This window comes from Enhydra lutris, unplaced genomic scaffold, assembly GCF_002288905.1.
Source record: "Enhydra lutris kenyoni isolate GAN:26980312 unplaced genomic scaffold, ASM228890v2 scaffoldscaffold33, whole genome shotgun sequence".
Taxonomy (NCBI): domain Eukaryota; kingdom Metazoa; phylum Chordata; class Mammalia; order Carnivora; family Mustelidae; genus Enhydra; species Enhydra lutris.
The window spans coordinates 10,765,708-10,776,689 of record NW_019154117.1 but is presented as its reverse complement, the minus strand read 5'-3'; the positions used below and the strand labels follow the sequence as shown (position 1 = coordinate 10,776,689).

Genomic DNA, 10,982 nt, shown 5'->3' with positions numbered 1-10,982 from the left:
TCTTGAAATCATGGGGCTCCTGCCCGTTTTTGTTCTGTACATCCTCTGTATTTATTCCCATACACCAGACACATAATGCTATAAAGCTATTTTGTGATAACAACTGAGAGAGGTTGAAACCAACTCCATCTCTAGCTACAAGTTTCTCTGGAAATGGGTCAAGAGACATACCCATATTTTTAAGAAAGTAGCCATGATTTCCATGTATCTAGTACCAGCTATAAATGATAATTCATAGAATCAGAGAATTTTAGGTCCAGGGTGTATGGGGAAGTACACTAGTCAGTGGTTCTTTAAGTGGGTTTGTCAAAACACTGGCCTCTAGGAAAGGGTTTCCTCCTCACACAAGTCTGGGAAACTCCACCTCTCCTGTCTTTCCTCTTGAATAGTCACCATGAAAAGTCAGCATTTCCCACGGAGTCTTTTTCCCTGTGTAACAACCCTTAGTCAGTGAGTCTGATCTCATCGTGGAGGTCCAAAAAATTAAGCCACTTGTCCAAGGTGACAGAGCCAGTCACGACAAGCCAAGAACCCTCTGATGGTGGGTAGCCGGCCTCCGAACGGCTGCGTGTTTATATTGACAGCAGGAGCTCAAAACATTACGAGGTTGTTGTTGGTGGGTTTTTTTCCCTTGAAATTTATTCAGAGAACGGTTTCTAAAGTATCTAGGCTCCTAGTTTAATTTGGAGAGATTTATCCCTTAGCAGATGGAAAATGTGTCAATTAGCCCATTCAATTTAGTAGTACTCTTTATTCATGTGCATCAGAAACGGAACCTGAATCGTAAGCGTGGTGGAGAGAGGACAAAACGCTGGCGAGGCTCTCCGTCTGAGGGGTGGGTATGGAGAAAGCCAGTAAGCAATTAGACAAGTAGATATGTAATTACAAATTACGATACATGCAGCGAAGAAAATGCACGACGCGCCGTCAGATTGCGTTTAAATCCGCAATCCTGTTTTAAGTGACCCGGATTCAGGAGGGATGGATAGCAGCTGTTTTCTATGGGTTCTCTGGGTGCTCCGCGAGAACGACCGTCTGAAGGCCATTAACAGCCCCTCCCCTTCTTGTCTTCCCAGACGGGTGGAGCAAAATGAGAGCGCACTGAGCCGGCCCAGCCTCGCTCCCAGCCGGCCCGACGCCCACCATGAACCACTTGGAGGGCTCCGCCGAGGCGGAGGTGACCGACGAGGCGGCAGGCGGGGAGGTGAACGAGTCGGTGGAGGCTGACCTGGAGCACCCCGAAGTGGAGGAGGAGCAGCAGCCGCCGCCCCCGCCGCAGCAGCGCTATGCGGGGCGCCCCGGGCGCGGACGCGCCGTCGAGGACCTCCGCTCACAGCCGGGGCAGCCGGAGGAGGAGGAGCGCGGGGAGAGCCTGGCGCGCTCGGCCAGCACGGAGAGCGGCTTCCACAACCACACGGACACGGCCGAGGGCGACGTGATCGCCGCGGCCCGCGATGGCTACGACGCGGAGCGCGCGCAGGACCCCGAAGACGAGAGCGCCTACGCCGTGCAGTACCGGCCCGAGGCCGAGGAGTACACGGAGCAGGCGGAGGCCGAGCACGCCGAGGCCACACACCGCCGCGCGCTGCCCAACCACCTGCACTTCCACTCGCTGGAGCACGAGGAGGCGATGAACGCCGCGTACTCGGGCTACGTGTACACGCACCGGCTGTTCCACCGCGGCGAGGACGAGCCGTACGCCGAGCCGTACGCCGACTACGGGGGCCTTCAGGAGCACGTGTACGAGGAGATCGGGGACGCGCCCGAGCTGGAGGCGCGCGACGGGCTGCGGCTGTACGAGCAGGAGCGCGACGAGGCCGCCGCGTACCGCCAGGAAGCCCTGGGCGCGCGGCTGCACCACTACGACGAGCGCTCGGACGGCGAGTCCGACAGCCCAGAGAAGGAGGCGGAGTTCGCGCCCTATCCGCGCATGGACAGCTATGAGCAGGAGGACATCGACCAGATCGTGGCCGAGGTCAAGCAGAGCATGAGCTCGCAGAGCCTCGACAAGGCGGCCGAGGACATGCCCGAGGCAGAGCAGGACCTGGAGCGCGCCCCCACCCCGGGCGGGGGCCGCCCCGACAGCCCCGGGCAGCAGGCGCCAGGGGGGCAGCAGCGGGCGGCGGGCCCCGCGCCAGGCGAGGCGGGGCAGCGGTACAGCAAGGAGAAAAGGGACGCCATCTCGCTGGCCATCAAGGACATCAAAGAGGCCATCGAGGAGGTGAAAACCAGGACCATCCGTTCGCCTTACACCCCCGACGAGCCCAAAGAGCCCATCTGGGTCATGCGCCAGGACATTAGCCCCACGAGGGACTGTGACGACCAGAGGCCGGTGGATGGAGATGTAAGTAGGCGCGGGTTCGGGCTGCAGCTCCACGCGTGGCCTTGCTTGCCACTGCGAAATGACTCCACGAGATCAGTGGTCTGTGGGGACGCTAAAAACGTGTCCACCGCGAGCCTCGGAGACAGCTTGCGCTTACGAGCTCCTGAGTGGAACACGGGTGGGATGGAGTTCAGGGGTGGAATGCATTTATCAGCCCCTTAGAGGGATGGCCGTAAATCACTGCATCTCAAACTGTGCCCAGAGCGGTTTCTTACTTAGAAGGTCTGGGGTGGGGCCTGAGAATTGGTCATTTATAATGTCAAAGAAAAACCAAGTCAGAATTGTGCATGGAGAGACTTCCTCGGGAACTTTTTGCAAAGGGGGGAAAGGTACTCTTGTAACAGGGGTTGGGCCCTATGGCTATAGGAGAACCTCTGATTATAGAGTCTGAGGCTGGACAAAAAAGGTCTCTTTTCTAGGGAGGAGTAAACAGGACTAGAAAGAGGGAGGTGTTGGGAAGTGATGGCTGGAATGCCTTGCAGAAGAAGGTATGTTTTAACCTGAGGCCAGCGCGTTCTCCAGAGGCGGGTCGAGGAGGGGGTGTAGGCTGGCTAAAAGTTCAAGGACCTGGAGGAAGGAGAAAAGTTCAGGTGAAGATGGTTAGCAGACACTTTGTTCTGACTCCTGGGCAGTTCGGTTAATCATCGTCAGGCAAAGGTGAATTTGGAGGGTCTGTGTCTGGATTTGTCATGAGCAAACAAGACGACACCTGTGAGTCTTCCGCAAGTCCTATGGGGAGGGGACGGTCTTGGCAGGAAGCCACTGCCAGAACACAGAAGGGTGGGGGGGGGGGTTTCTTTAACCTTCACGGGTTAATGGAATCCCAGGGCTCAGGTGAAGTTCGACACTGTCTGCTAACAGGTTCCCAGGTGGTGCTGATGCTGCTGGTTACAGGACCACAGTTTGGGAACCACTGCCTTAAAGCAGCCCTTTGACGGACTGGAGCCTCCATGTGGTATCCTTGGAGGATATCAAGGAAATCCTCCTGAGCTTTTCCCTGCCAGGGGTGCTGAGGTTTTTACCCACCCTGGGTCTCACTGTGGCTTTCAGTAAGCGCTCAGTGTTCACGTCTGGTGGGCCCGCGGCACATTTCTCCCCAAAATACCCACGTGGGGTTTACAACTGCGTTGTGCTTCCTCAGGAAAAGGTACAGAGAGCTAAAGCTGCCTCTGCCAACCGTTGATTTTCCGTTTTTGGAATACCTAGAGAAATGTGATAACATGGCAAGCTGGGGTGTCACCGTCCATTCAGAATAAATCAAGAAGACTCCCCTTCGCCCCCACTACCTGGCACTCAGGATTCTCCTTCTGCATCCTCACTTCTCCATTCTCCTGAATAATTTTTAAGCACTTTCATTTAAAATGGGAGCTTGGACTAAAAGAAGGGTTAGGAGGGTCTGTTCGATTTCATTTAATTCTGCTTTCTGTGAATGCACCAGGTTGTGTCTCAGTATGTCTTTTGGAGGGAGAAGCCATTATGGGAAGTTCTTTGTTCATCCTGCTTACCCGTGAAGGGCCATGCAGGTCGGAGGTATCATTCACTCCACTTTACGTAACAGTCAACATTTGCCAGTAGCTAATTAAATCTCTGGCTCCCTTAAGGAGAGGTGGAAAACCAGTGGAGAAAGGCTCTGTGTCCTCCCCAGCAAGGAGGCAGCACTGGAACAGGGAGGGCAGTGACACTCTGTGTCTTTCCTCTGGTGTCCGGGATTCATATACGAACAGGTAAAGACAGGTGTGCTCACGTGTCCACTCCTTCCTGACCTCCAGCTGCCTCCAGGTTCCTCCTGGCAAGGGGGAAATACTGCAGCATTTTGCAAATGTACTGGAAATGGAGCAGATTTTCAAAAGTAAGGAGCTGGCAAGAGGCCAGTTTCCACAGCCTGTTAGAAACCTGGAAAGCCATTAGAGAAAAAGTTGCAGGAGCCTTAAGTCCAGATGCTGCCTTTCTCCCCCAACTTTCTTCCGTGCTTCAGCTCGTTGACATAACTGACTTCACCCTGTTCCTGAAGCCTCGCGACAAGCCCCCGGCACAACTTGTCTTAGGGCTGGGGGGTGCTTTGATTCATTTGAACGAGGGGACCAACTTAAACCTCTTGTGCGATGTTTCACTTGAAAGGTAGAATTGAGGACAGGACATCGGGTGATGCTTTAGGAATTCCTGCTGGCGGAAGTTCAGCTTGATGCTGAGAGATGGCTGGGTAGGGCTCCCTCGGTTATGAAGGGTTACTACAAAGCAAAACCCAAAACCTGTGCTTTAAACTATCCCACCCGTCCTTTGGAAGCTGTTTGAATTTGTGAGTTATATTTCATCTGTCCTGCCGTGTTCAATAGTAAAGACCTTCATTTGCTACCTCTTGGATGGTATCGTGAGGGGAAAATAGGCATCTGTACCTTCTGCTGATTTCCATCTCCGCATCAAAAAATATTTACTCGAATGCTCTTTCTGTGTGTGATGGTGTAGAAAATGAAAAAGCGCGGCTGATGGGTGGTCTGAAGTTTGCCTGGAGGGTTCTTGTTGAAAATACAGATGACTACCTCTCCTTTCCAAATTAGAATGCCCAAGGTGGGGCCCAGGATCTGTTTTTGTTTGTTTGCTTTGTTTTAGTTTGTTTTGTGGATTCTCCCTGTGAGTCTTAAACATATAAAAGATAAGAGCCACCAATACACATGGTAAAAAATATATCATCAGGACAGTTTGGATTTGAGACTTGACTACATCTTTTATTAGCACAGGTCTGTGTTTAGCAAGCAGACTGACCTTCCTTGGTCATGGTCAGCAGACCTAGAGGAGTAGCCTTGGAATGCATCTTCAAATGGTGTGGTCACATGGTGGCCCAGTTGGTTAAGCATCCAACTCAATTTCAGCTTGGGTGCCAATCTCAGGGTCGTGAGTTCGAGCCCCACATCAGGGTCCAAGCTTAGCATGGGGTCTGCTTAAGATCCTATCCCTCCGCCCCTCCCTGCCCCACTCAAGTTTTCTCTCTCCCTCTCAAAAAAAAAAAGAAAAAAGAAAACCCACACAAGAACAACAAGAAAAATGGCACAGTGAGAAGCTACAGTGAGCCCATAGAAGGAGATAAAAAAAACACCTGCATTACCACTAGCCAGTGATAACTGGTGATTGCTACACCTGCTTTTAATGCCCCTCTTCATTTCCTCAGAACTCCAGCGTTTTGCTCTTCCCTGGGAGAAAACTGGCATTTGTTTCTGGGCGAATGTGAAGGTAGGACTGCTCGTTAGCCAGGACTTGGGCATATGCTAGAGGCTCAGCACAGATAGAAAATGACTGGTTTTTGAAAACGGTAACAACCTGCAAACGCTTTGCTCCTCAAGATTTCTCTATTCCGAACGTATCTGAAAACTACCTCCCAACCCCCTCCTGGAAAAATACCGTTAAGGAATGACTAGTTCTGGAAAGTTTCATAGCCTACAAGCCTTTCTTTAGGCAACAAAGATCCTTTCTGAGTGGAGAACAGGGGCCTGGTGGGATCCGAGAGGGAGGCAGGAGCAAGCGCACGGTGGCTGTGGGAGGGTTTTGGCTCTTTGGAGCACTGTGCTGTGCACCTTGAAATGGTATTTGTCTCTGCTCTCTTAAAGCTACCCTAAAATGACAATAAAATAATAAAAGCGTGTGAAGCCACAAGCACTGAGAGACAGCAGGAGAGAGTGGCTGAAGAGAACAGCACAGTTTTGGAACACCAGTGTGGGGACTGGCTGTCGCAGAGAGGGGTGCTTCCCAGCATGTCCAGTTGGCCTCTTCCTTCAAGCATGGGGAGGACGGGATTGCTCTCCCCCATCCCCTGGAAGCTAGGCATGGCCCCTGAAATGGGAGTGACAACGTGTGATGCTGCTGCTGGGCGGGGACACCTCAGAGCAGGCTTCTCCCCCTGAAAACCCCGTTAAGATGGCGGCGTCATGAGACCGCCAAGCCTCTATCCGCACAGGTCCCAAGGGACCTTGATGAGCAGGGCTCTCTGATGGGACATGAAGCATGAGAGAGGGATCGCTTCTGTTGCTTTCAGCCGTGGGGATTTGGAGTGGTTCTTACCACAGTCTGGCCTGATCGATTCTGACTAATAACACTGATGAGGTTTCTGTTGGTGTGCCACGTGTCTGTGGGGAGGTGTGCCATGGATTCCCGGAGAAAGGCTCAGGAATCTGAGATACCACATACCTCAGACGGAGGGAGTCTGGTTACAAAAAAACAGAAGGTTATTTGAAAGTCTGTCACCAGAGACACTGGATTCCTTTACCAGCCCGGGCCCTGGATTACCCCTTCCCCTCAGCCCCACAGAAGGTAGGAGGAGATTGACTGTAAGGGAGGGGACACTAGCCACAGCTGAAAATGGGAGTGAGACACCTTATGGAACAGGGTCCTACACGCCAGTGAGGCTCCAAGAACGCTGTAGAATTCTTAGCTGTCAGGCTTAGGAAACCCGCTCCCTTCCCCCGGACTCCATGTGGGAGGTTGGAGGATTCCTCTCTGAGGAGACAGACCCAAGAGCAGATACATACAGATGCTCACGTCTGGGGGCTTCCAAACCCAACCTGGGGCACCCACCTGATCACTCCACGGCGAAGGTTCCTGCCTCCTGTGAAGCTTCCACTGGGTTTTTTGGGGACCCACTGTTCATATGAATGGACCCCCAAGGATCCCTAAACATCTGAAGAAAATCCATAACGTGAACAGCAAAGACACAGAACAACAGGAAGAGGAACTTGAGAAAACAAAGGCAGTGCTCCGAGCGGGAGGAAGCAGTAAAACACTTCGTATCCTCAGAAAGGAGAAGACAAGGGAGCCATCAAATTGGCCACACATCCCCCCCCCCGCCAATTTTTTAACTAGAAAATGTGACAGCACAACTTTAAAGTGTTTTTAATCTTTCAGCAGGAAGGAAATGAGCTGAGGGAATCTTTAAGAAAGGAGAACAACGAAGGCAAAAGGATGAAAAGGAAGTAGGAATGCAGATAAAATGAAAAATTATGAAAGACTGTTTCCTAGCACCAAAAGACAGGAGAATTACCTGGTGCAAAATTCCCCTGGGTGCCTGGAACCATGAAGTAAAAAAGGCCCCCAGAAATTTCAGAACAGGCAGGAGGAAGAGAGGAGCCTGCAGGCTTGCCGAGAGGTAGGAACAGGTCACACATGATCAGGAATCCCGGCGGTGTCGGTCTTCTCCAAAACAGCACTGGACACTGGGATGTCTGGTTTCCGGTTGAGGGCAAAGGTGGAATAAAGATGTTTTCGGATACACGGGGCTCCAGGAACTTTCTTCCCGTGTACCTTTTCTCAGGGAGCTGCTAGAGGATTACTCCCCCAAAATGGGAGCATAAATCGGGAAAGAAGATTTCCTCCAGGAAATGGGGGATCCCCCACAGGAGAGAGACAGAGACACCCCGAGAGTGGTGGGGAAGGAGATCCCAGGTGACAGCGGCGTGGAGGGACAGGGCATCCGCCAGTCCAGTGTGGACCAGAGTCTGGACGGTTGCCAGACAGGGTGGAAGTGAGAGATTTCCTCATATATTGTACCGAGAGGAATCTTCGATTGTTTTGGCAGAATTCGGCATGAATTATTGATCAGTACACAGAAAACTAAGCAAATAGAGAAACTACAGTAATTTGCCTCATTCAAACAATTATTCCCCGGGCAGGAAATACGGTCATACGAGGCCTGTGTCTCACCAGGGAGGAACGTATGCGCCGTCCTCAGAATGCAAACACCTGAACACCGATGAACCAAAAAGTACGGTATTGAAAGGATAAAGAAAGGGATAATATAAAAGAGGTAAATCCTAGTCTTTATTTACTTATTTTTTTTTTAGAATTTAAAAAAAATTTATAGAGAGAGGAAGTGTGCAAAGGGGAGGGGAAGAGGGAGAGATAATCTCAAGCCGGCCCCAAGCTAAGCTCACAAGGAGCCTCACGCAGGGCTTGATGTCACGGCCCTGAGGTCACGACCTGAGCCAAAACCAAGAGTCGGCCGCTTCACCAAGTGTGCCACCCAGGCACCCCTGAACCCTGGTCTTTTAGAGACGCTAAGAAATAATGGCTACACTTGAAAAGCCAAGGTGAGGCCGCAGGAACACACGGCTTATGAATGTGGAAGTAAATACCAGAAGGGACTCTAGAAGACTTGGCCATGAGACCATGGAGGGAGGAGGAGGTGGAGGGGAACAAACTTGAGTTGTTGCCAAAAGCTTGACTTTTCCGACTATATTCATGTGTTTCTTTGCCTTAACTTAAAAACAGAAAAGATTGGTATCGCTCAGAGATCATCCACTCATTCTTACTGTCTGTTTTCTTTAAGAAAGAGAAGCTAACACCTCTGGGTATTATGTGCACGATTTATAGAAAATGACCGGGCTGCGTGGAAAGATGCGGGTTGTGAGGTTCTCATTGTACCTCTGTGCTGTGCTTGTGTGTGTGTGAAGCTTGCACACTTCCGTTTGCCTTACGTCACACACAGAAGAGTAAAGAAGGAAAAAGTAGGTCAAGGCGGAGGCTGTCTGATTTAAGGTTGAAGAACTCTAATTGGTACGTGGATTTGCACCCAACGATGAAAAACCTGAAGAGCTCCGGATCTCTGGATCCCATCTTGGCACTGGGCTTAGGGTCTGGAAGCCACCGAAAGTGTATGGGAAGGAGGGCAGCAGGCGTACTAACCCGCAGTGGGAAGGATGCTCGCTGGCCGGGCTGACTCCTCGGGTTTGTATGCTTAGCGATGTTAATGGGTTTGGGTTTTTTGGGTTTTTTTTTTTAAGATTTTATTAACTTATTTATTGGAGCAGGGCAGGAGCAGGAGGTGAGGGAGGGAGAGAATCCTGAGTGGACGCTGGGCACTGAGCACAGACCTGGACGCGGGGCTTGAACTCAGGACCCCAAGATCATGACCTGAGCTGAAATTAAGAGTTGGATGTTTAACCGACCAAGCCACCCAGGCACCCCACGGGTAATGGTTTCTATCTTAAAAATGTAATGTGTTCAAGGTGCCTTCCTTTCCCGGAGTACGTCCCATGGCCCATCCTGAAACGTAGGGTCAGCAGCAACTTGTCCTTTCCCGGCCGATGGGGAGTGTTGCTGTAAGTACTCGTACTTAGTTGTCAGTAACAAAAAGGGGAGTCATTTTTCCATGACCGGGGAGGGTCCGGATCTGATCAGGGTAATTTTTTGGGAAAGTATAATTATTATTACACCTTATTATTACAAGGTCAACATTGCGTTGACCTTGAAATCCCTTTTGGAGAGCAAATAATTCATTTCAATTGTGGGGGGGAAAAAAGAGATAGAAGAGTGTGTGCTTTCGCTCTCTCCCCCTGGATTTGAAGCATTATCTTTGATTATTTAACTCCCTTTTAGAGTTGACCCAGGGAGGCCTTGTTTACAGGGCTGAGGGGGTGTCTCCCTCTGACCTCCGACCAGAGCTGTGTTGGAATCACTGAGGCAAACTTGTCCAATGATCCGCACAGCAGAAGGCAAGGTCTCTGATTGGACCTTGTGCTCTGTGGAAAGAAAGTAAGTGATGGGAGGATTGATTTTTTTATCTCTTAACCCCCAGGCTCCAATCTTTTTCTCTTCACCTGACAGCACTCCCAGGAGGAATCTTTCTCAACTTCTTAATGGATTGTCTTACTCGTCAGTGCATATGTGAAGCTGCCGCGAAAATAGGGAAAAGCACCGAGGAAGGAAAAGAATGACTTAGCCAGAGGGAAATTGGTTATCACTTCCCAGATAGAAATGCAGCACACAGGGCTGCGGTCCGTGTGTCCGACATGATCACTTAATAAATTGAGGCTCAGGAAACTTCCCAGGAGTCTCTAGAAAAATTGTCAGCTCCCCCAGCCGAGCACTCTCGATATTTTCTGATAAGCGGGTTGGGGCTGCAGAGGGGAGGATGGAAAGGTGCAGGAGAGGAACAGATACATCGTAGATAATTGAATTCTGCTGTAACCCAATTAAACCCCGGGCTCATGGAGTCATGGGGAATTATGAAATGTGATTTATCTATAGACGTGATCGTCTTCGAAATGAGACCTGCTCCCATTACAAGGGTAACTGGCTACATGTTCTTAATACGGAATGCAGTCTCTTGGTCCACTTTCCATGGAACACAATTTTCACTGGCCGCTGTCTTGATCATAGCCATCGAGAGGATGTCAGAAAAACAGGCACTCGGCTCCCTGCTGGGCATGCCTCGTTGACAACTTGAGCTGATCAGGCCCTGCCAGTGGGACACCAAAAACCAAACAAGCTAGAAATGGATCCAGAGAGACTCAGAGCTGGGCTGGACATTTGGGCCTCAGTTTCCCAGACAAAATAGGTGAATATGTCTGGGTCATGTGACCCAGGAGCCTCAGCCTGCCTTTCACAGTCATTGACAAATGTCACAGAGCTTTAGGGGGCGAACCAGCCTAGATGTCTAATTCTCTTCATCTTGGGCAAAGACAGAGAGATTCCCCCCCAGAAGGTAATTTCTTAGTGTAAATTCCAGGCCCGACCAGACAGACCCCGCTGGACTGAGACCAGATGACTCCTTTGACGAGTAAGGATTCCCATCCCCATCACCTGAGCTCACCGTACCTGCTGGCCTTGCATTTAC

At 51.0% G+C, this 10,982-nt stretch overlaps 1 protein-coding gene across 1 annotated transcript in view; it reads left to right on the top strand.

Moving 5' to 3' along the window:
• Positions 1-1,144: 1,144 nt before the first annotated feature.
• LOC111153632 (amyloid beta precursor protein binding family A member 1) overlaps positions 1,145-10,982 on the top strand; it is a 59,861-nt gene continuing 50,023 nt past the window's right edge. The window contains exon 1 of the mRNA XM_022512776.1: positions 1,145-2,344. Coding sequence (XP_022368484.1) covers positions 1,145-2,344 — 1,200 coding nt within the window. The remainder of the gene's footprint in view (positions 2,345-10,982) is intronic.